This window comes from Phacochoerus africanus, chromosome 6 (assembly GCF_016906955.1).
Source record: "Phacochoerus africanus isolate WHEZ1 chromosome 6, ROS_Pafr_v1, whole genome shotgun sequence".
Lineage (NCBI taxonomy): Eukaryota > Metazoa > Chordata > Mammalia > Artiodactyla > Suidae > Phacochoerus > Phacochoerus africanus.
The window spans coordinates 15,384,741-15,409,537 of NC_062549.1; the positions used below are offsets into that span (position 1 = coordinate 15,384,741).

The 24,797-nt window shown below is 44.2% G+C and overlaps 1 protein-coding gene across 1 annotated transcript in view; it reads right to left on the bottom strand.

The window, feature by feature from the left end:
• Nucleotides 1-6,473: 6,473 nt before the first annotated feature.
• Nucleotides 6,474-24,797, bottom strand: part of FER1L6 (fer-1 like family member 6) — a 145,717-nt gene continuing 127,393 nt past the window's right edge. Inside the window, exons 38-40 of the mRNA XM_047783301.1 lie at nucleotides 22,494-22,657; nucleotides 9,179-9,279; nucleotides 6,474-7,008 (exon numbers count right to left, since the gene is read on the bottom strand). Of these exons, the coding sequence (XP_047639257.1) occupies nucleotides 6,825-7,008; nucleotides 9,179-9,279; nucleotides 22,494-22,657 (449 nt within the window). The 3' untranslated portion in view covers nucleotides 6,474-6,824. The remainder of the gene's footprint in view (nucleotides 7,009-9,178; nucleotides 9,280-22,493; nucleotides 22,658-24,797) is intronic.

Consider the following 24,797-nt stretch of genomic DNA (forward strand, 5'->3'; position numbering starts at 1 on the left):
GGTATAGCGATTCAGTGAAAAATGGAGAGTGCTCTTTTCTCAAATTGCCCTTTATAAATTCAGGAAAGCAGAGACACAAGTTTTCTCCTGATTTGGGAGGAACTATTGCTGTGTTAGAGGAAATCTGAACTTAAGAGGCTTATTTGGAAACACCGGAGGCAGAGATGTGAGAAGAAATGGCGGTGTCCTTTTATAAACTGCTCCAAACACACTTCATCACCACTGGGCTTGAGAGGATTTTCATGAGTCAAGGAAAGATGGAATGGATCCTGCTTTTTTTTCCTGAGACAATTGTCACTTGAGAGGCTGAACAACAAATCGAAACATCTTGTTTCAGGGAGAAAAGTGTCTGCAGTGCCTCCTTTCATACCCATAATCATCTCACCAACATTCAAAGCTCTACTGGAATGACTTTCAAATTGGGCTGCATTAAAATGCTGGGGTAACACTCAGTGTGGCAGACAGAATAATGCTTCCCTCTGTCAAAAAAGTTCAGGTCCTAACCCCCAGAACTGTGAATATATTATTTTACATGGCAGTAGGGTCTTTGCAGAAGTAAGTCAGTTTGGGATGGGGAGATCATCCTGGATTATCTGGGTAGGTCCAATGTAATGACATGGATCCTTAAAAGCAAGAATGCTCCTGGCTACAGTCAGAGTGAGATGTGACTACAGAAGAAAGGCACGGAGGGATGCAACGTTATTGGCTTTTAAGATGAAGGAAGGGACCACAAGCCAAGGAATCAGGTAGCCTCTAGAGACTGGAAAAGGCAAAAAAAACCAGATTCTCCCCTAGAGCTTCCAGAAGGAAGCTGACATCTTGATTTTAGCTCCAGGAGGTCTGTGTTGGACTTCTGAGCTATAGAACTGTATGATAAATCTGTTTGTTTGTTTGTTTGTTTGTTTGTCTTTTTTCTTTTTAGGGCTGCGCCTGAGATATATGGAGGTTCCCAGGCTAGGGTCGAAACGGAGCTGTAGCTGCTACCTTATGCCACAGCCACAGCAACCCTGGATCTGAGCCACATCTGCAACCTACACTACAGTTCACGGCAATGCCGGATCCTTAACCCACTGAGCAAGGCCAGGGATCAAACCAGCAACCTCATGGTTACTAGTCAGGTTTGTTCACCACTGAGCCAAGATGGGAACTCCAAATCTGTGTTGTTTTAATCCACTGGGTTTGTTGTAATCTGTTCCAGAATCAATACAAAATAAATATACCTGGGAGTATTATTGGTTGAAAGTTTCTTAGTCTGTGTGCTGGAACCTTTCTAAAACATAGGTCTGATTCTCTTTCCTCATGTTCAGATCCAACTAAATTCCATATCCTATTGATTCCCCCTGTAGGAATGCTACTTGTGACACTAGATCCTGTCCTTCGAGGACTGGCTTCATGCCAGGCACATGCTAGACACTTTACATACATTTTCTCCAACCTTCACAACTTTTGCCAAGGAGGTATTAATTCCTTTCATCAGCTGAGAAAATCAAGACTCAGAGATTAAGTGACCTGCCCAGATAGAAATGATGCAATCAGGATTCAAAATTCCCTGTCCTCTCTAGCTGGCATCTTGGGTACCAGGGATGGAGGTAGGGAGTGGGGAACCCCACCAGTGTTCCAGAATCTGCCTCCTCCTCTCCATCCCCATGGCCATGGCCCTGATACAGGTTCTCATCTCCCACCAGGGCTTTGGTTACTGCTTCCCAAGATGCACCCCTGCCTTTGGATCTCATCTTTATCAATCCATCGTGTACCGTAGGCAGAGCAGCTTCTCTAATAGGCAGACTGGTTTTGCCACTTCTCTGTTTAAACCAACCCTCCCAGGGGTCCCCACTTTCTGCTGCATACAGTCCATTCTTCCTGGCTGGGCACTCAGAGCCACTCATAATCTGACTCTGAGTTCAATCCCTCCCACTCCTCCCCACAGACCCATCAACACTTGTTGGCATCAGAATATGCCCTGGTCTTTTCGTTACCCTGTATATGAGCCTCCTTGTATGATGGACAAGGAAAGTATAGATCGGAGAGGTGACATTAGCTGCCTTAGGTCACACAGCTTGTATGAAGCAAAGTCAATAGGAGACCCCCAATTCTCCATTAGACCCCCCTGGAGCCTTAAAGAGACCATCTCTGATCCCTCCACTTGCCTCCTCTGCCTCTGATACTGGGTGGGAACAACCATGCTCTCTTGTGGGGAGATTTCATTACCTCTAGTCTGTCCTCCACATGGAATAAAAGTATAACCATTCCTCTCTCGCGCTTAGAAATCCTTTGCTATTCACCGCCCTTAAAATAAAGGCTGAAGTGGAGTTCCTGCTGTGGCACAGCGGGTTAAGAATCTGACTGTAGAAGATTGGATGGCTGCGGAGGTGAGGGTTCGATGCCCAACCCAGCACAGTGGGTTAATGGATCCGGGGTTGCTGTGACCTATGTCACAGCTACGGCTCGGATTCAATCCTTGGCTCAGGAATTTCCATATGCTGTGGATGCAGACATAAGAAAGAAAGTAAAATAAAATAAAATAGGTTGAAGCCCTTAAAGATGTGGCCCTTACATGACTTTCCAGCCCCATCTCAGGACCCTCTGCTTCTTTCTTGATACCCACCATCTTTCAGAGCCCTTCATGTGTCTTGATCCCTCCCACCTCAGGGCCTTTGCACATGCTACTCTCTGTCTGGAGTGCTCTTCTTCTCTCCATCTTTTTTCCTTGATCCTTCACCTCCCCTCTGCCTTTACTTCCCTAGGAAGCCTTCCTGACTACCAGACTGGCTACAAGTACTTTCTCTTTCTCCCGTACTTTGCCCCCAGCCCCAAATCAATCCATCAGCCTATAATTATCTGTGTGTGATGATTTGATTAATCTTCTGTCTATCAAACTCTGTGCTCTGTTAGAGCAGAGATTTACTTTATCCGATTGCATACTTTGAGTCCCCAGAGTTGATCACAGCAATTGGAGTGAGGCTGGAACTCAATATTATCTGTTGAATGAATAAACACCAACTGGCCCCAGCTGTGAAGTCAATCCCAATTTCCATTTATGTGTCTTTTGAGTAAAAAGAGCAAGAAAATTACCAAATGTTTCAGCTCCTGGAGACACAGAATTGGATATCCTATCCTGTGGGTTGTTTGGTGGCGGTGTTGCTGGTACTAATTATGTTTTGCTTAGTTAGTTTGGGGAAAAGAATTCAAATGTAAAAAAAATAAGCAAAACTACTCTGAACCAGATTTAAGCAGTAAGAACAACTCTAACCATCAAAACGAATAGATTCAATTAAAAAAAAAACCGATTTAAATCAAACCCACTTAAGAACACAAATAGGGACTCATGAAAACTTCTTGAGAAATGGGTCTTCTGCTTTTACAATTTTACGATTCTTTTTTTTTTTTTTTGGCTCTTTAGGGCTGCACTTAGGGCATATGGAAGTTCCCAGGCCAGGGGTTGAATCGGAGCCACAGCCACAGCCACTCGGGATCTGAGCCACACCCTCGACCCACACCGCAGTTCATGGCAATGATGGATCCTCAACCCACTGATTGAGGCCAGGAATTGAACACACATCCTCATGGATACCAGTTCAGTTTGTAACCCCCTGATCCACAATGGGAACTACCAATTTTTTAATCCTTTAGCTGTGATATCTTTAGGGCCAGGGCTGCACAATTAGGCCTAGGACATTTTATTTATTTTTTATACACAGGACAGTCATAATCGATAGCCTATGCACAGAATACCAGACATAGCTGTTTCCAAAATCATCCATGCCTACCACTTTTTTTTTTTTTGTCTTTTTGCCTTTTCTAGAGCTGCTCCCGTGGCATATGGAGGTTCCCAGGCTAGGGGTCTAATCGGAGCTGTAGCCACCGGCCTACGCCAGAACCACAGCAACGTGGGATCCGAGTGGTGTCTGCAACCTACACCACAGCTCACAGCAACACCGGATCCTTAACCCACTGAGCAAGGCCAGGGATAGAACCTGCAACCTCATGGTTCCTAGTCGGATTCGTTAACCACTGCGCCACGAAGGGAACACCCATGCTTACCACTTCTTTTCACACATTTCTTATGATGCCATCTAATCTGAAAGTGTTTCAAATACTTCTGCTAAAGGCTTTTCAGTGTTCCTGCATCTTTTGACATCAAAGCAGATTTGATGAGCTCTAGTTAAACTAGGGGAATTTTCAATCTTCAGCTTGTTTTTATTGTGGATTTGAACAATGTGCATTGTTTTTTTCAAGAGTGTACTTGTCACTTTACTGTCCAGAATCCAGCAATAATACCTTACTTCCAAATCCTCCCTGAAATAATGCTGCTCTTTGCCTTTTTAGCATCACCGCAAATGTATGTTGCGCTTCTTCGTAAACCTCATCCATGAGACACATTCTTTACTTAGTGCTTTTCTTGGATGACCCATCATTTGAAGATAAAGCAATATCTTGAGGAGCTACTGAAATGCCAAATCCATGACAGCAAGTGGCTACGTTTGTCTTATCTCTGCTCCATCCCCACTGCCCAACACATAAGGGATACACAATAGATATTTTAAAATCAACACATTTAAATTTATATTTATTTATGAAACTTTTACCATCAAAAATAATATATATTTATTTCAGAAGTTTAAGGAGAAATAGAAAAACAAGAAGGGAAAGAAAAGATACTGTTACTTAAAGATAATCACTATTAACATTTTGGCATATTCCTCTAGGTATTTTTATTTATGCATGTATATATGTACTTTTAAATTTTTAAATCATGCTATATATATTTTTTTCCTTACAATGTATTCAATGTATATATCCCATACCATCAAGCAATTTTGATATCATTATTGCTGTGCACGTTATTCTGCAGTGAGAATGAACCACAGTTTATGTAACTAATCGCACTAGGAAGCAATCCCAATGTGGTAAACGCTCTATTTTTCAGCACTGCAGGAAAATAGGGCATTATGGTTATGAGGGAGTGAGCGTCTAGGGCCAGAATTCAGTGAACACTGATTCTAAAATCACGCAGAAGCTTTTTCAGTCTTTCTTTGATGAATCAAGGACATTCTAGAATGACTTATCATGTGAAAATAAATTTCCTACTAAAGAAAACAGTAGCCCTGGTGCCCCTGGTATCAAGAGGGGAACCTCAACTCACCCTCCTCAATACCACCAGATGGCCCCTCAAGAAAGAAAAAAAAAAAAAAAGGCCCAGTATTATTTGGGTATGAGGCCAAACATTCTTTTATTTCCTTTTTTTTTTTTTTTTTTTTTTTTTTCACACAGCTGCACCTGTGGTGTATGGAAGAAGTCCCCGAGCTAGGGGTCAGATCAGAGCTGCAGCTGCCAGCCACAGCCACAGCAATGCAGGATCTGAGCCGCAGCTGTGACCTATGCTGCAGCTTGCAGCAGCACCAGATCCTTAACCCAATGACGAGGCCAGTGATCGAACCCACATCCTCACGAACACCATGTTGGGTTCTTAACCTGCTGAGCCACAATGGGAACTCCATGTTTGCTTATTTTAACCAAGAAGCTCCTCACCTCCACTCCCTGCTTCAAACTGGGTGGCAGATCTAGACTGACCCCATCTGACAAGTATCCTGGAAAGTATTTAAAGACTGCTTTTGAAATTAATTTGTGCTTGGGAGTTCCCATCGTGGCTCAGTGGTTAACAAACCCAACTAGTATCCATGAGGATGTGGGTTTGATCCCTGGCCTCGCTGAGGGGCTTAAGGATCCAGCATTGCCATGAGCTGTGGTGTAGGTCGCAGAGGCAGCTCAGATCTGGTGTTGTGTGGCTGAAATGTAGGCGGGCAGCTATAGCTCCGATTTGACCCCTAGCCTTGGAACTTCCATATGCCACACCTGCAGCCCTAAAAGGAAAGAGAGAAGAGAAAAAAAAAAAAAAGAAATTATTTTGTGCTTGAGTGTCATGGTAGAACCTACCACATATGGTGGTAAGACTAAGTGTTGAATGGTGCCAAGGATGGTTATTTGTACCATGGTCTAGGGGAGCCCCGTATTTGGTGGGGCCTATGTATCTGGCTAAAGAGGATTCCTCTTGGTACCCTGGAGCCCCCCATCCCACTTACCCATATATGAAATCATATTTCACATGTAGAAAATCCCCACGTGGAAATTGCCATAGAGTGTAAATCCAAATGGATTTTCCCAGAACTCACTACGACTACTGAGCATGTGCTATAAGCATTTACTTTAATGGAAAACCAGCAACGTCTCTAGTTGGAGTTTCAACAATGAAATATTTTAGGTGATTTATAGAAAGTTTTCTCCAAGCCTGTTCCTCAGCCTGAATAAGTGAATGTGCTCTATCAATTGTAAGGATTAAACCAGGTTAAGATATGTGGGAGAGGTTCAATAGCTAGTCATTTGCTAAAATATTTTCCGTCTATGTGCAGTAAAAATTTGATTTAAAAGAAAGCACTTCCAACACAAATCTCAGACCCAGAATTAAACTGCTCAGAATAAAACCAATTACAAAAAGAAAACATTTGCCTTAGTCCATTTGAGGTCACCGTGCATCATCACGGGGTGAAGGAACCATTATTTCATGCTGCCCAGGAGCAAAAGCATGACTTGAGGCTTTTCAATTGGAAAGGTGGTGGAAGGAGTGGGGTGGGGAGGGACCATTCTTTTCCCATCTCCTCGGAGACAACTGGTCTGTCCTTCGACTTAGGGAGTGGCTCCTGGGCCCCCTGGGGTATCCTCTTAGCACCCAGCACAGTGCCTGCACAGAGCACAGATTCTTACATGTGTACAGATGGGGAAGAAGAGACGAGCAGGAGGAAGGACAGGTCCAGGTCCTCCACGGTCCTCTACGAGCCCACGACGATCCTGCGGCTGATGGCTCCCGGCAGGGTATAGATGAAGAGGACCAGGAAGATGACGAGGATGATCAGGATGAAACCGATGATGATGTACTTCTTGTAATTCTTCCAGATGAGGTGGTACAGGCACTTGAAGGGGCTCATGAACCAGGAGAAAGAGGTGTCCGGGCGGCTGGGAAGGAAGCAACAGGGGTAAGGGAAGGGGCCACGTTGTCCACACGTAGGAATCTCAAGACCTCAGGGAGAATTTCTGAGTCCCAATTTCCAGGGACCCACAGAGAGAGGCCCGGGGAGGGGAGACGATGTGGCCTGGAAGCAGAAGCTAACATTTTGGCTGACAATGATTCCTCATCATTTTATTTTATTTTTAATTACTTAATTTTTTCCTTGTTTGTCTGCATCTGCAGCATATGGAAGTTCCCAGGCCAGGGGCTGAATCCAAGCCACAACTGTGACCTATACCACAGGTGCATCAATGCCGGATCTTTAACCCACTGTGCCCGACAGGGTATCAAACCGGCAACACCAGAGACCAGCCAGACCATTAACCCCGTGTGCAGCAGCGGGAACTCAAAACCTCATCATTTTAAAATTTGGTCTGGAGGAGGGCAAGGGTCTAGTTAGAACCTAGCCAGAGGTCTGAGGGCCCTCTGTCTGTCCCACCCTGATCTCAAGTTCCGCCTCCTCCTCCTCCATGAAGCCCCTCTGACTACAATAATTCCCCTCCTTCTGAATTCCTACCTCACTCATCCCTTGACCTACTCCCCTTTTGAACCTTATATATGTCTTCCACACTCTGATCACTATTTTGTGAATCTGTGTGTTCTCCCCAGACTGAAAGTTTCTGGAAGGCAGAGGTTACATCTTGTATTTCTTTGGTGTTGTGCAAAGTATTTTTTTTTTATTTTTTTAAATTTTTGTCTTTTTCCTATTTCTTTGGGCCGCTCCCGAGGCATATGGAGGTTCCCAGGCTAGGAGTCGAATCGGAGCTGTAGCCACTGGCCTATGCCAGAGCCACAGCAACGCGGGATCCGAGCCGCGTCTGCAACCTACACCACAGCTCACGGCAACGCCGGATCGTTAACCCACTGAGCAAGGGCAGGGATCGAACCCGCAACCTCATGGTTCCTAGTCGGATTCGTTAACCACTGCGCCACGACGGGAACTCCCAAAGTATTTTTTTTAGTAGGTACACATTGTAGAAGCTTAAAAAATAATTTTGAATGAATGAAACACTACAGTTCCTAACACTAAGAGAGGTGAAAGGTCAATACAGAGAAAGGACCACCTGTTTATCATGAAACACCTGGTGTCTGGGGAGGAATAGGACAAATATATTTTGAAAGAGTATTTTGTATACATACTTCATGATCTGTATATGCTTACTTTTTAATTGATATATAACCACGGTTTCTTTTTTTTTTTTTATAACCACGGTTTAAATAGGATAGGATAACCCTTGCTGCTAGTTATTCTACTTCTGGAAACGTAAAGTAATAATTTATAAAGGGGAAACATTTTCACCACATTATAATAATAGAAAAAAAATAGGAGTAAATTAAATTTCCAATTATGGGGTGGTAACCAACTCAGTTATGGGTAGCAAGTCTCTGGACTATTCCAGAGACATTTAAAAAATCCCAATTATGACAACTATGGCAACAAAGCAAAAATTTTCGGCAAGGGATAAATGAAACATGGAGATAATTTTGCATGCATGGTTAGAGAAAGATTAGAAAAAAATTCATATGAAATTCATATGGCCATGAAAAAATTAGTAGAAAAAATATATGAAATTATCCTGGGAATGCTTATGTGGTAGTATTATGGAAAAGTGCCATGGCCATTTGCCAAACACTCTAATATTTTTGGAGTATTTGTCAACTATAGGTGCAAAAGGCTACCTGGTTTGGATGCTACCTATTGTCTTATTGTCCGCCTCCTCACTTCTCGCTTCTCCCAGAGGAATCCTCTGGAGAGATGCCTTCATTCTTTGAGATGGAGACTGCAGAGGGTTTCCCATTTCTGATGCTCATCTCTTCCTGCCCCTTTTTAGGGCTGTACTCGAGGCATATGGAAGTTCCCCGGCTATGGGTCGAATTGGAGATCCAGCTGCTGGCTTACACCACAGCCCTGGCAACGCCAGGTCCAAGCTGCATCTGCCACCTACGCCTCGGCTTGTAGCAAGGCGGGATCCTTAACCCACTGAACAAGGCCAGAGATCGAACCCACATCCTCAGGGACACTATGTCAGGTTCTTAACCTGCTGAACCACAACGGGAACTCCCCTTTCCTTCCCCCCCCCTTTTCCATTTCTGATCTCCCCCCTCAATTGCACTCACTTGGGCTTGGCCAGGGGCTCTGGCTCCTTTCGGGCTTTTCCAACAGGATTTTTCTCAGCTTCTTCTGCTGTAACGAGGTGGAACTCAGCTTCAACCTTGCCCTGCACAAAGACAACACTCTCAGCTTTGTCACAAAGAACTGCTTCCCTTTAGAAGAAGTGTTATCACATGCGAGAGTGCCAGGAGGGATTCTGACTCTCCTGCTGCTTTATTTGGAGGAAATATCTCTTTGGTCCTGGGAGAAGCCATTCTTACGATAGACAAGAGGAGCCCTGACATGACGGTGCTCTTGAGTTTTGTGAGGAGAGTGGGTCTCCAGGCACATAGACACATATATTCTCACTCACGTGGACTGTCTCGTTTGTAACCATTTAATAACTGCAGCAGTCATTACAGAAAATAGTAATTTTTTTTGGGGGTCTTTTTGCCTTTTCTAGGGCCACTCCTGCAGCATATGGAGGTTCCCAGGCTAGGGGTCAAATCAGAGCTGTAGTCACTGGCCTACACCAGAGCAACAGCAACGCCAGATCCAAGCCATGTCTGTGACCTACACCACAGCTCATGGCAACGCTGGATCATTAACCCACTGAGCAAGGGCAGAGATTGAACCCGAAACCTCATGGTTCCTAGTCGGATTCGTTAACTACTGCGCCACGATGGGAACTCCCAGAAAATAGTCATTTAAAGAGGATTTGTTACTAGCGTGGCAGAACCCTTTGGAATCTGCTACTGTCTTGCTGTCTTCCTTCTGTCAATGACTCTCAAGAGGAGATGTTTGGGGTATGGACCTGAATTTGCCAAATGGCTTTTCTCTCATCCTTCCTTGTTTGGGGATTTTTTTTTTTTTTGGATCCCCTCTAAGTGTTTTAGAATTCTTTTATTCTAGCACTCTGTCTTTTTCTTCCCTCAATCAGAAGCAGCCCCTCTTGTTTGAAAATGGTGAGTCATATGCTTCTTCAGGGCACTGTGCCAAAGTTAACGGCAAAGATGTAAGTCTTAGGTTATCAAAGGATGAGACAGAACCTCTGGAAAAATGAAGAGTCATTCTTTCTTGTTCATGCACTACGTTGGGGGACCCCCTGAATGCCAGGCACTGTTCTAGGCCCTGGGGACTTAATGATTTAAAAAAATAGGATCCTTGGAGTTCCTGTCGTGGCGCAGTGGTTAACGAATCTGACTGGGAACTACGAGGTTGTGGGTTCGATCCCTGGCCTTGCTCAGTGGGTTAACAATCCGGCGTTGCCATGAGCTGTAGTGCAGGTCACAGACGCGGCTTGGATCCCATGTTGCTGTGGCTCTGGTGTAGGCCGGTGGCTACAGCTCCAATTAAACCCCTAGCCTGGGAACCTTCATATGCCGAGGGAGCAGCCCTAGAAAAGGCAAAAAGAAAGAAAAAATAGGATCATTGATCTTCTGGAGGAGCTCCTGTTCTTGGTGGAGGAGACCCTCTCTCCTGCCTCCTTTGTCTGTCCCCCTCCCCCGGAAATATTTTGTTTTTGTTTTGTATTTTTTCATTTTTAAAGTTTTGTCAAAGTAGAGTTGATTTGCAATCTTGGGATCATTTCTGCTGTACAACAAAGTGATTCAGTTATACATATACACACATCCATTCTCTTTCAGCTTCTTTTCCCACATACATTGTCACTGAATATTGGATAGAGTTCCCTGTGCTATTCAGCAGATTCCATTCCATATTCCACGGTACCAAACCCGCAGTCCCCCACCACCACCCCCTGCCCCCTTTGGTCACCTTAAGTTTTGCAAAGTCTATGAGTCTGTTTCTGATGTGCAAATACTCCTCCGGTTTTGTGAATCCAGATTCAAGGTCATAGGAGGGACCCAAAAGTGGTAGGAGACTAGGTCACCATCAAAGTATTTTAGCACCTATGATTGTTGTTAAATCTCATCTTTCTGAATTCCATGTGGATGGGGCACTGTCTGACTTCTGAGGCGTGGCTGATTTCTTACCCCTGTAAAAAGATCTAAGGTTCTGATTGGAGCTCCCGTTGTGGCTCATTGGTTAACGAATCCGACTAGGAACAATGAGATTGAGGGTTCGATCCCTGGCCTTGCTCAGTGGGTTGAGGATCTGGCGTTGCTGTGAGCTGTGGTGTAGGTTGCAGATGCGGCTCGGATCGGGTGTTGCTGTGGCTCTGGCATAGGCCGGCGGCTACAGCTCCGATTTGACTCCTCGCCTGGGAACCTCCATATGCCATGGGAGCAGCCCTAGAAAAAGGCAAAAAACAAAAAACAAAACCAAAAAAAAAAGGAAAAGAAAAAGAAAAAAGAAAAAAAAAGATCTAAGGTTCTGATGAACCGATAGTCTTGTGTTAACTTACCTATTCTCCCTGAAAAAGCCAGGGCTTCCTGACAAGCTGGTGTGGTTGCTGGAAGCCATGGAGATGTAATTGTGGGAGAAACTGGAGAGAAGGAGGGTATGTGGGATGAGTCTGGAGCAGGAGAAGAGAGGTAGCGCCATGGCTGTCTGAATTAGTAAGGAAGGGCAGTGGGCTTTTCTCACAAGGGAAGTCATGCTTTCCGATCTAGGTGGTCTCAACCATTCTTTAGTACCATGAATGACCCATGTCAGAAGCATTCAAGTCCTATGATCCAGAAATCTTCCTTAAAAATACGTATCTATGTACTTTCTCATGCCTATTGAGACATCTTGGCTCCATCAGCAATGACTTGCACATAAAGCAAGTCAGGAATACTTGAAAACCAGGGGAAAAAAAGAATATAAAGCTTCTATCCATTCTTGTCACTCCTTGACACATCTATAACAGTAGAGTAATAGTGATAGAACTCTAACTGTAATTACAATGCTTTATTGAATGCCTGTTTTGTCCCAGGTTCGTTCTTTTCATCTGTCTGTCTGTCTGTGTGTCTGTCTATCTATCTATCTATCTATCTATCCTATCATCTATCTATATCTATAACTATCAATGACAAGCAAAGTAGATCGCCTCAGAAATTAAGCCAAGGAAGTCAAATAATTTTCCCAAGGTCATAAGGCAATAAGCCAACCAACTGTCATTTGAACCAAGGTCTGTTTGACTCCTAAGCTCATGCTCTTTCCATCATAGCAGGCTGCCTCCCAACTGCCAGGTAATTGGATGGAAGTTTTCTGAGGATCTTCTCAGCTCTAACAGGAGATGATTCTATGATTGTGTTCATCATTGCCACCTAAACGCATGTGTCTTCTTGAACCGTAGTTTCCTTATCTATCAAATGGCCAGAGGCTCTTTAACGAAACTTGACTCTAACTTCTAGGTTTCAATAAAAGGCAGAGTTAGAGCCCAAGGTGACCCTTCAAGACTTGATGGCTGGAAGAAACCCAAGAAGCCAGCCCATAGCTCATGGCAGAGGGGCTTCCAATCTACTTATTCCCAGAGGTTTTTCAGAGATGATCTGGGTTCCACTAAGCAGTGCATTTATCTGTTAGGAGCCTCATTCAGCTCCTCTATTCCTGACAGAGAGTTAGCATAAGAGTCACTAACCAACTGATGGGCTCCAGAATGGTTGGAAGAGAGGACAAAAATCAGCAGAGAACAAGTTAGGACAAGCGTGAAAGGATCTAGGTGCCTTTTTTTCTCCACTGTTTGATGATAAGCTCAGCCACAGTGCCATATAACTTGCATGGTGATGTGTGAATACCTTCTTCCATTTAAATCACCTGACAACCCAGCTAAAGAGATGACATTCTAATTCCCATTTTACAGTTCAGGAAGCAAAGGCCTGATGATGTTTGCTAACTTGTGTTTCAAAACTAGGATCTGTACCCTGGTCTTCTGTTACCAAATGCCATCCTCTGCTATTCTTTGTGTCCAAGTGGCCCCTTCCTGTGGAAAAAAAAGCAGCAGCCTATTTATTGAACAATGAATTGATGTGCCTTTTCTGAAATGTTCAGGAGGACCCCCATAATCATTGCCATGGCTCCGGCATTAGAATATATTTTTCGTGCTCTATATAAAATATTGAAAAACACACTTGCTATCCAGAAACATAATGTTTCATGAGAAAAGCCAGATACCAGAGGGTGGCTCAGGGGGTTAAGGGCCCGACATAGTGTCTGTGAGGATGTGTGTGTTTGAGCCCTGGCCTCATTCAGTGGGTTGCATTCGCGCAAGCTGCAGCATAGGTTGCAGATGCGGTTCAGATGCAGTGTTGCCATGGCCGTGGTGTAGGCTGGAAACTGTAGCTCTGATTCGACCCCTAGCCTGGGAACTTCCATATGCCCCAGGTGCAACCATAAAAAAGGAAAAAAAAAGATGCCGGATACAAAAGAATATGTGATATGTCATTTCCTTTCCCTCAAGAAGGAAACAGACATGATCAATTGATGAGGCCAGATATCAGAATGGTGGTCAGAACAGGGACACAAGAGGTCTGGGTCCGTGGAGAAGTTCTGCTTCATCTACGTGCTGAGTGATGGGAGTGTTGGGTTCATGAGAATTCATGATCGGCACACTTTTCTATAATGCGTATTACTCTTTTTTCTATGTAAATATATTTTAAGAAAATTGGTTTTTTAAAAAAAGGAGGAGTTCCCGTCGTGGCGCAGTGGTTAACAAATCCGACTAGGAACCATGAGGTTGCGGGTTCGGTCCCTGCCCTTGCTCAGTGGGTTAACGATCCGGCGTTGCCGTGAGCTGTGGTGTAGGTTGCAGACGCGGCTCGGATCCCGCGTTGCTGTGGCTCTGGCGTAGGCCGGTGGCTGCAGCTCCGATTCGACCCCTAGCCTGGGAACCTCCATATGCCGCAGGAGCGGCCCAAGAAATAGCAAAAAGACAAAAAAATAAAATAAAATAAAATAAAAAAAAGGAACCTATTTTTGACTTCCATCTAATAGCTGGCCTTGGGTAGCTTAAGGAATCTTATAGCGTAGCATAGTGCAGCATAAGAATTGAGTGGGTAGGATTGGATGTAGACACATTTGCATCAAAATCAGGTTCTAGCACTTACTAGCTGTGTGAATTGGGTGAGTTACCTGCCCTCTTTGAGTCTTACCATTCCAGGGATGTTGATAGCATGTACCCCTTAAGGCTGCTTTGAAAAATAAATGATGTAACACCTATACAGTGCTCAACCCACTGCTTGGTGAACGGGGAACATTTAGAAATTTATAGTTGTCATCTATAGCACTATTTAATGGACAAAGACAGAACTTAATGAAAAATTTATTCTGCCCATTCAGAAAACTCTCAGCAAAGTCCCAAGAACCTGTATTCCCAACACAGAAAAAATGCAAAGAAAAAAAGGGGGCAGAGAATATGAAATTTATTCTGCCCTGGGCACAGGAACTGTAAGTTAATATCGTGAAGAGCCTTGTCCTCAATTCACTGCCCTGCCTGAGTGGTCACAAAGCACTTATCTGGTGTCACAGAGGCAGCAGGAGGAAGGTGTTTACTGACATGGTCTGATAAATGCGGCTTCTCATTCCATATCTCTCCACGCTGAGGGTTCCATGGCCATTTCAATGATCAGTATTCAACCAAGCACCAAGTAGAGGTCTTAAGCTAATCATCTCCTCCGAATATAATTTTAATTTAGAGCTAGAAAAAAGGGACAACTAGAGAGACTATCTGTAGCCTAATGACATCTACAGATGGCAGAAACTGATAAAGAAAGGTCTTGAAAAGACGGAATTTGTTGTATCACATCCATTGCTTATGGGTTCGAACTTCACTGAGCCTGGAGGGTGGGTGCTGGGGGAGGCTGAGAAGTGACTGGGATCAGGTTGGACCTGCCTTCTTCAGCAGTAAGTATTGCTTATTAAAACACAGGTCTCTGAGTTCCCGTTGTGGCACAGCAGAACTGAATCGACCTGTATCCATGAGGATGCGGCTTCGATCCTTGGCCTTGATTAGTGGGTCAGGGATCTGGCATTGCTGTGAGCTGTGGTGTAGGTCGCAGATGTGACGGCTCGGATCCCGTGTGGCTGTGGCTGTGGCGTAGGCCAGCAGCTGTAGCTCCGATTGGACCCCTAGCCTGGGAACCTCCCTATGCCGCGGGTGTGGCCCTAAAAAGCAAAAACCCCACAGGTCTCACTCGTATGAGATGAGACATTCTCATACAGTAATGGTGGGACTGTGAGCTGGTAAAATCTGGTAGGAAGAAGAATACACACACATACACGTACACACATATGTACATGCCCACATACACATGTATGTTTGAGTGTGTGTGCATCACCATATATAATCACACTCTGGACCTGAGAATTCCATTTCTGGGTAGCTAAATTAAGGAAATAATTCATAATTCAGAAAAAGCTTTAATGCACAATGCATAGTCATTATTCTTTGGGATGCTCAAACTGAGCTATTTGTCACTATGAGAGGTCCTAGACTCATCTTGCCCCAGAACTGGAATCTGCCATTTCTCCAAAGATGCCTGGTTTATTTTAGTAGGAACTGGTATTTAGAAATCATACTCCAGGTACTGGGGTCTTTTTTTTTGCTACTGAGTGATTGTACCTCTAGGCCCTTTCAGTGAACAGGATTAGAAAAAATATTTCTAAATTCATGAAACCATGATGGTACAAAGGAAAATAAAGCAAAAAATCCTCATTTCCCTCCATTAGAGGTAACTTTTACACTAATACTTGATTTAAAAACTTGGTATTTAATGTAGAAAATTAAGTATTTATCCTATATATACTCTTAGGGAATAAGTGGCAACTATATTTCCATTTGATGAGAGAAAGCTCTTCTTAACACATGAATGCTAAATAAATGAAAAAGAATGATATAGTTAGATAGGTGACAGAAATAGATAAATAGATAGATGAAAATGGTGAGGGAACTATTCAAAAATAAAATAGACCAAAAATATATAGTGAGTAAAAGCAACACATCGACTACAACTGAATCTTGGTAACAGCAACAAAAAAAGTAGCTATAAAATATATTTTGCGTAGATGAATATGATACAGATATCAAATTAAATTGGGAAATCATTATTAACTTATATGTGATGGTGGAATCATGATTTTGTAGGAGGATGTCCATATTCTCAGGAGAGGTATATTGAAGTGTTGAGGGGTAAAGTGTCAGAATGTCTACAACTCACTGTTAAATGGTTCAGCCAGTGTGTGTGTGTGTGTGTGTGTGTGTACTGTATTTACATATCTACATATATAGACAAAATAAATGTAGCAAAATATCAACAAATGTTAGGAACTGTTGTGGCTCAGCGGGTTAAGTACCTGACTAGTAGCCATGAGGATGTGGCTTCGATCCCTGGCTTTGCTCAGTGGCTAAGAATCTGGCATTGCCACAAGCTGCAGCTTAGGTCACAGCTGCAGCTCGGATCCAGCCTTGCTGTGGCTGTGGCCTAGGCCGGCAGCTGCAGCTCCAATTCAACCCCTAGTCTGGGAACTTCCATATGCAGCAAGTGAAGCCATAAAAAAAAATGTTGAATCTAGGTGGTGGGAATATGGCTGATCACTGTCATATTCTTTCAAATTTTCTGCATGCTTAAATTTTTTTAATGAGTATATGTGGAAGAAAAACATGTTTCTATTCTGAGAATACAAAGGGTTCATTATAATATTCACAATAAAAAGTAAGGGGAATGCTCATTATAACAAAGAGTAAAGCAAAACGAACAATACCCTATTTTTAACATAAATGATCATTACTATGTAAAATTAACCAAAATCTATACGTATTGGTATTTACCAAAACATTAACAATAGTTTTCTTTGGGCAACGTGCATAGGGGCACTCTTTCCTCCTTCCTACATTTTTTGTGTCTTTCAAATTTCCTATAAGTGCATATTATGTAATTTGTCTTAGAAATGACCTTCACATGGAAATACCTCTCCCTCTGCTCCTGGAGAACCTGAACTTGCCATGTACTATTCAGATGATTTGTCTGTCTACCAGCCTCCTCAGCTAAGCTGTGAACTTCCAGATGGCAGGAATGTGTCCTACTGATTGTTGTACCTCTAGCTGTTGGCATAGGAGCGAGTAGCCATAGTTAAATGTGTACAATTGTTTTTCACACTAAACTGGAGGCAAAGACACCTCCTTTATTTGTTTGTTTGTTTAAGGCCGCACCTGCAGCATATGGAGGTTCTAAAGCTAGGGGTGAAATAGGAGCTGTAGCCACCTGCCTATAGCTGCAGCCACAGCCATGCGGGATCCAAACCTCGTCTGCCACCTACACCACAGGTCACGGCAACGCCAGATCCTCAACCCACTGAGCAGGCCAGGGATTGAACCTGCATCCTCATGGATACTAGTCAGATTCGTTTCCGCTGAGCCGCGATGGGAACGACAAAACCTCCTTTTATGTATTTATTTATTTATTTTTGTCTTTTTTGCCATTTCTTGGGCTGCTCCTGTGGTATATGGAGGTTCCCAGGCTAGGGGTCCAATTGGAGCTGTGGCCGCCCAGCCTACGCCAGACCCACGGCAACACTGGATCCTTAACCCACTGAGCAAGGCCAGGGATCGAACCCACAACCTCATGGTTCCTAGTCGGATTCGTTAACCACTGAGCCGCGACAGGAACTCCCAAGACCTTTTAAATTGTAGTTTTTATGCTCTTGGGACTCACCTGGGCTACCTAGTTGTAGACTTTGCAAGACTAACCTGTAAAAGAAACTTCCTGCTCTTCGTCTCCTAAAGGAGTGATTTCTTTGAAGGTTGCTTTTAGCAGGATGATGCATATTAAAGGCATCGTGCAATATGTTTCATGAACATGTTCAGTTCATATTCCCTTTCCTTCTCCAAAGGGCACCCATTTGTATGCAAATCCACTTGGAGCTGTTTTTCACTCACTATCCATCTTCCACGCCAGGAGCTGTGGGATCCAAATGCCCTAAATGATGCTGCTTGGGTGTACGGCTAGGCAGCTTTAAAAAATAAGCCTGGCAGGTGGTGGTATCTATAAACAAAGCCCCGTTGACTGCTAGTAATTGGAATAAGAGGGCAACGACGTTCTGAGTGCTGGCTCCAAGGAACAGGAGGGTAGTTCACGCAGAGCTGGAATTAGAGCATGTGTTTTCTGGAAACACACCTGGAAGGCACCCAGTCCAAACTATGCATTTTACAGGCATAGAAAGTGCCAAGATTAATAAACAGAAACCTCAATTAAAATAGAGTCGAGAGGCCGGAAGGGGGAGCGCTCACGCCCTACGCTGCAGCGGAGCCCAAGAGGAGGAAGAAAGATCTTCTCTTCCGGCAAGAGCCCAGCCAATGAGAGACAGTCACCCCCCAGCCAGGGAAAAGTCAGTTTACTATCGTGCTCCCAACTTCCCTTCCCCTCTATAAAAGCTTCTCCTCTCTGTTTTTGCTGGGGATTTGCATGTGGCTAGCTGGGATGGCAGACCTCAAGTTGCAATTCTTTGTTGAACCCAAATAAACTCACTTTTTTGCCAGAATGATAACTGGATGCCTATTTGTTTTAGGTCAACAAGACTTATACTTGGAGAGGGGACGTGCCAACCCCGAGGCAGAGTGTTCTGGGCTCATTCAACTTTCTACCAGGCTATCAATGTTTTAGCTTCCTCAGTGTGGTTACTGGTTACTTGGGGCAAAAGAGGATGTGGGGCAGCTGGATTAAACTGCTACTGCAGGCCAAACCAGCAAGACTTTCAGGGCCAGGCTTCAACCAAGAGCTGCCAGAGCGAGTGAGGATGAAGTCAATTCTCGTTTTCCCTTTAGGATGTGTAAGGACAAAAACGCATTAAAAATAAGAGGCTCATTTCTCCCTGTAGAAAATAAGCTTAGCAATGTCCCTCCCCTTTTCCTTGGAGCATTTATTTTAGAGAACTTGTCATTGTAAGCCCTTTCTTTTCTCTTTGAACGATATGTAAATTCTTTTGAATACTAGGTAGGCCTTTTGTCTTTAGTACCTAGGAAAGCCTTTCTCAAGAACCTGGGAGTCGTCTCTTTGAAATATAAACATTGAGTTCCCTGGTGGTCTAGCGCTTAGGACTCAGCGCTTTCACCACTGCGGCCCAGGTTCAATCCCTGGCCTGGGAACCGAGATCTCACTTCAAGCCACCGCACGCTATAGCCAAAAAAAAAAATTTTTTTTTACTTGTTTATTTTATTTTTTATTTTTAGGGCTACACTTGCAGCATGTGGAGGTTCCCAGGCTATGGGTCAAATTGGAGCTGTAGCCACCAGCCTACACCACAGCTCCCAACAATCCTGGATCCCTAACCCACTGAGCGAGGCCAGGGATCGAACCCGCAACCTCATGGTTCCTAGTCGGATTCGTTAACAATTGAGCCATGACGGGAACTCCTAAAAAATTTTTTTAATTAAAAAAAATTTATAGCAGAAATTGGCACAGCATTGTAAATCAACTATACTTTAAAACTTTTTAATGAAAAAAATTTTACAGCGGAAATTGGCACACGATTGTAAATCAATTATACTTTCATTTTTTAAAAAGAAAAAGGAAATATAATGATCGAGGGGGATGACACCCCCTCTCTCAGTTTCCGTGGGTGTCTAGCTCAAAGGTGCCCTTTGGGGCCAATTCTCTAGTTTTTATCCCCTTTCCAAATACTGTCCCTTGACCGGTCACATAGGCTGCCCCACTCCTTGCTACTCTGCCCCCAGCTTTCTCAGGCCAACAACCACCAGTCAGAACAAACCTGAAGCCTTCCCTTCTTTTCACTCTAAAGCTTCCCCGTTCCCAGACACAGGCAAACACAAGTGATAGGGGCTGACTCCTTCGCTATAGTGAGCTCTAAATAAATAGCCTCCACTTGTCCTCTCCTGGGTAGTCTTGTTTCTTCCAGAGTTACTGTACATTCATTCATTTATTTGCTAAAAACCCCATGGGATATGTACATATTATCAACCCCCATTTTGTAGATGTGGAAGCTGAGGCCCAGCGTAACTTGTGTCATGTCACACAACTAGTCAGGAGAGAACAGGACTCAGACCCAGGCTGGCTGCTTCTCCATTCCTCGGTCTTAGCCCCTGCGAAATCCTTAATGTGCTCGGAGAAAACAGACGGTCACAACCAAAATACTGCTTCGTCGGCTCACCACTGTGTCTCAAAGCAACTTCTCTGCATCCTCTGAGCCCCCATCATTAAAATCTTCCTGTCTCCTCTCCTATTAGGACATAGCTCTCATTTCCCCTCCACTTCCCCAACATCATCCAGTTGTGGGAGAGGGGTGTGTGTGTGTGTGTGTGTGTGTGTGTATTTTAGTTTCTCCTACACCCTGAACTCATTCTCACCCCAGGACCTTTGCCTGCGGTCTTTACTTGGTGACCAATGCCCTCCTTCCCATTTTTCTACAGATGGCTCTCGACTTTTCCTTCTTTAGGTCTCAACTGCAAAGCTGCAGAAAGGCTTCCAGCTACCATATGGATGGAAATATCTGCCTTGGATAGGCTTTGCTGTAGCACTTCCCAGCCCTTGTTTTAAGAATTTGGTTTCTCGGTGACTGTGCACTTACGTGTGTCCTTCTATCTTCCGTGTGTGTCTCTCTTTGACACTGGACTCTAAGCCCCATGCTGGCAGAGACTATGTCTGTATGCCTCATATTTTGTCTCAGGGCCTATCATTTAATACATGCTCAATAAATATTTGTTGAAGGCAATGAAGAAATAAATAAATGACACGGAAAAGAGTCTATTAGGATCGAATGAAATAACAGGAGGGGTCTGAATATATTTTGCAAATGCTGAAGGGCTATAAAAATGTAATAGATACCTGCCATTATGTCATTTATACATAATCACTGCCATTTATTGGGTAGGAGAAGGAATTATATCAAAGAATAAGAATTCGAATTCAGAACTTGGCAACTCTCATTTCCTGATTCCTATTACATTCCGACACCTCTGACCAGTGGGCAGTTAGCCACTCCAGGCTCATCACGCTCATCATAGTTCCTCTACTGGGAGTAGCCGTGCATCCTTTGCTTCATCTAGAAAATGCCTTTATCATCCTTTGTCCTTGAAAAATTCATGCTCTGCCCTGCTTGGCCCCTCAGCATCCTCAGAGAGAATTAATCTTCCCCTCCTCTCATCCTTCCCCGTGTCATTTACATTTTGTTTCATGGGGACTGGATTGTTGATGCATCTTGCCTCTCCCTGGACTCTGAGATGGTTGAGAGTAGAGACCATGCTTACTTCATATCTAAACTCATCCATTCATCAATCACTTCACTGGTTGAAATCTATTAAGGGAGGCTCAATGGTTAAGATGAAGTCTGGAATGGAGTATATAGGCTGCCGTGTAGTAAGCCTTAATTATGAACTTGGGAGGAGTAAGGAGAGTGGGCTTGCCTGGCACCTCGTTCTCTTGATCTAATCTCACCGAGAGGGGGTTGAATTGAGAGTGGTGGGAAGAGAAAACCTCCTAGAAAACACACGAAAACTAGACACCATGGAGGCAAGCCAGCAGCTGCCATTTACCCAGTTAGGTTCGAAGGGAATCCCTGTCCTGCACCCACTGATCCCCTAGCCAGCCAGCCAGAGAAATGGGTCTCTATCCAGACCTGCTATGGTCCTGACCTGGGTTCGCCTTTGCCACTGGGCACTAGGAGCAGCAGAGAGGACGCACCTGCCTCAAAGGAGGACAGCAGAGAAAAGAGGCCACCTCTGCAGTCCCCGTTCCTTTTCTCAGCCTCACTGATCACTAGAGTCTGCCACTCTCCCTTACAAAGGAGGAATGAGGGGCTGAAAGAAAGAGCAGGAGAAACTTTCTTCCCACCCTTTGTGAAAGGTCTGAATTCCTGCAGCATGTGCCATATGGGAGGGACCAAGCTGGCAAGGCAGGGAGAGGGGTAAATGGCTCTCGTCTCAGCTCGAGCATCCTCTCGAGGGAGTGGTTCAAAGACAGATCACTTTTTAAATTGAGTCTCATCTGAGGGTGAAGGGATGAAGCAGTGGCATTAAAATTGCACATTAGTAAGGACCTTGTGTATAATTTCAAGAAATGTTGAAAAAAATTACTGCCAGGGGCAGACATTCAAGCCAAGAGGATAGAAACCCATCCTGCCATCGACAGCTATTAAATCAAATATGCTGAAATATGGAAGGCTTAATGCATTGATACATTTTTCAAAATTCTCACTTCTCAGAACCGTTGCCCTAAAGGGCTCTATGTCATTTCAAGGCACTCGACTTGAGATTTACAAGATGACTCACTTCAAGAACACGAGTGTATGACTGGGTCACTTTGCTGTACAGCTGAAATTGACACAACACTGTCAATCAACTATACTTTAATGAAAAATAAAAATAAATAAACCATATTAAAAAAAATAAAGAACATGAGGTCCTCTTCCTGCCCCACCCCTGCCCCATCCCCTATAGCTGTCACATACCGTGAGTTCTTTGCTTTTAGAGAAAGGCCACCAGCCCCGCACACGCTTTTGCTGGAATATGGAAATCTTGTTCTCCTCGCTTGCATTTTCAAACTTGGTGAGATCGCAGGCTTTGGCAGACTTAGCCGCCCGGGGAAAACTGTTGAGGTTCATTTCCAGGGAGCCTGTGAAGAGAGGCCCTTAACTGTTCTAACAGGGCTTGAAAAATTGTCACCAGCCTCAGTCACTCCCTGCCCCACCCCCATTCATCCATCCACTCACCAGTCATTCAATCGGGACCCCGTGGGATCAACAGCATGTGTTAGGGATTTGGGGGCACACACAGGACCAAGATGTGTTTGGTGCCTTTAAAGCATGAATAATGTGGCAGCAGATAAAGGACAAGGGCGAAGCCACTATATGTCACTTTCTTTTTTTTCTTTTCTTCTTTCTTTCATACATCTTTTTAAATTAAAATATAATTTATGTACAATGTTGTTCCAATCCCATGTGTCACTTTCAAGCCTCAGTTTCTGGTGTCATCTGCTGGGCCTCTTCTCTGCTCCCTGACTGTGGGTCTGGATTACATGCCTATCCCTTGAGCTCTTCCCTGCCTTGGCCCAGATCAGCCTGTAAGGACCTCCTCCCTACCACACCTCCCTCTCTGAGTCCATTGAACTTCTCCAGGCTGGGTCTAAATCTTACTGTCTCGGCAGCTGCCCTCCAGTACCTTAGCGGACTCTCAACAATGTATTTTTTCTTAAAACTTTTAAAACATTTTATACAGTTTTTAAAGGTTACTTTCTATTTACAGTTATTACAAAATACTAGCTGTATTCCCCATGTGGTATAAGACCTGCTTGAGCCTGTCTTATACCCAGTATTGTATTTCACCCCCGCACCCCTAGATGGCCCTTCCCCAATTCCCTCTCCCCACCAGTAACCACTCCTTTGTTTTCTGTATCTCGAGTCTGCTTCTTTTTCGTTGGGTTCACTAGTTTTCAGCAATGTATTTTCTTTCTTTCTCTCATTTTTTAAATTTTTTAAACTTTTTAGGGCTGCACCGGCTCCAGTTGCATATGGAAGTTCCCAGGCTAGGGGTCGGAATGGAGCTACAGCTGCCAGCCACAGCAACATGGGATCTGAGCCGCATCTTCGAACTACACCACAGCTCACGGCAATGCCGGATTCTTAACCCACTGAGCAAGGCCAGGGATTGAACCTACATCCTCATGGATACTAGTCAGATTCGTTTCCACTGCATCACAACGGGAACTCCCAACAGTGTATTTTCAACGAGTGAATATTAAGCAGAGTAAGATAATGCCATGAGAGTTATATCTCTCTCTTTAATAACCTTTCCCTGTTTAAAAAGTATTGTTTTTTTTTGTCTTTTGTCTTTTTTGTTGTTGTTGTTGCTATTTCTTGGGCCGCTCCCGCGGCATATGGAGGTTCCCAGGCTAGGGGTCGAATCGGAGCTGTAGCCACCGGCCTACGCCAGAGCCACAGCAACGCGGGATCCGAGCCTCGTCTGCAACCTACACCACAGCTCACGGCAACGCCGGATCGTTAACCCACTGAGCAAGGGCAGGGACCGAACCCGCAACCTCATGGTTCCTAGTCGGATTCGTTAACCACTGCGCCACGACGGGAACTCCAAAAAAGTATTGTTAACCATGAATATTTAGAGCATGAACATGAGCAAAAAAATAACAGAAAACTTTGCCGTAATCCTACCCCCCAGGTGGACCTCTGCTCTATTTACTAGTTCATATCCTTATGCCAGTCTCTCTTTGGCTGTCTCTGACTTTTTTTCCAATACAAATAAACATATTTTTTACCTAAAGGAGATTTTTGTTTTTAATTTTATGGCTGCACTTGGGGCATATGGAAGTTCCTGGGCCAGGGATTGAATCCAAGCCACATCTGCAAACTACGCCACAGCTACAGCCACATGGGATCCTTTAACCCACTGTGCCAGGGGTCGAACTCACACCTCCACAGTGACTCAAGCCACTGCAGTGGGATCCTTAACCCACTGCACCACAGTTCAAACTCCAAGATTTTTTTCTTTATTCTTACTTTCACTTATTGCACCCTGCACAACTATCCAACTCATTCAGTATTCTAATATTTTTAAAAATTTTCTTTTTGGCCATGCCTGTGGCATGTGGAAGTTCCTGGGCCAGAGACTGAACCTGCACCATAGCAACAACCGGAGCTGATGCAGTGACAACACCAGATCCTTAACTTGCTGCACCACAGGGAACTCCTAAATATTCTAATATTTTAATGGCTGCAGGGTTATAACTTTGAGGGCTTACT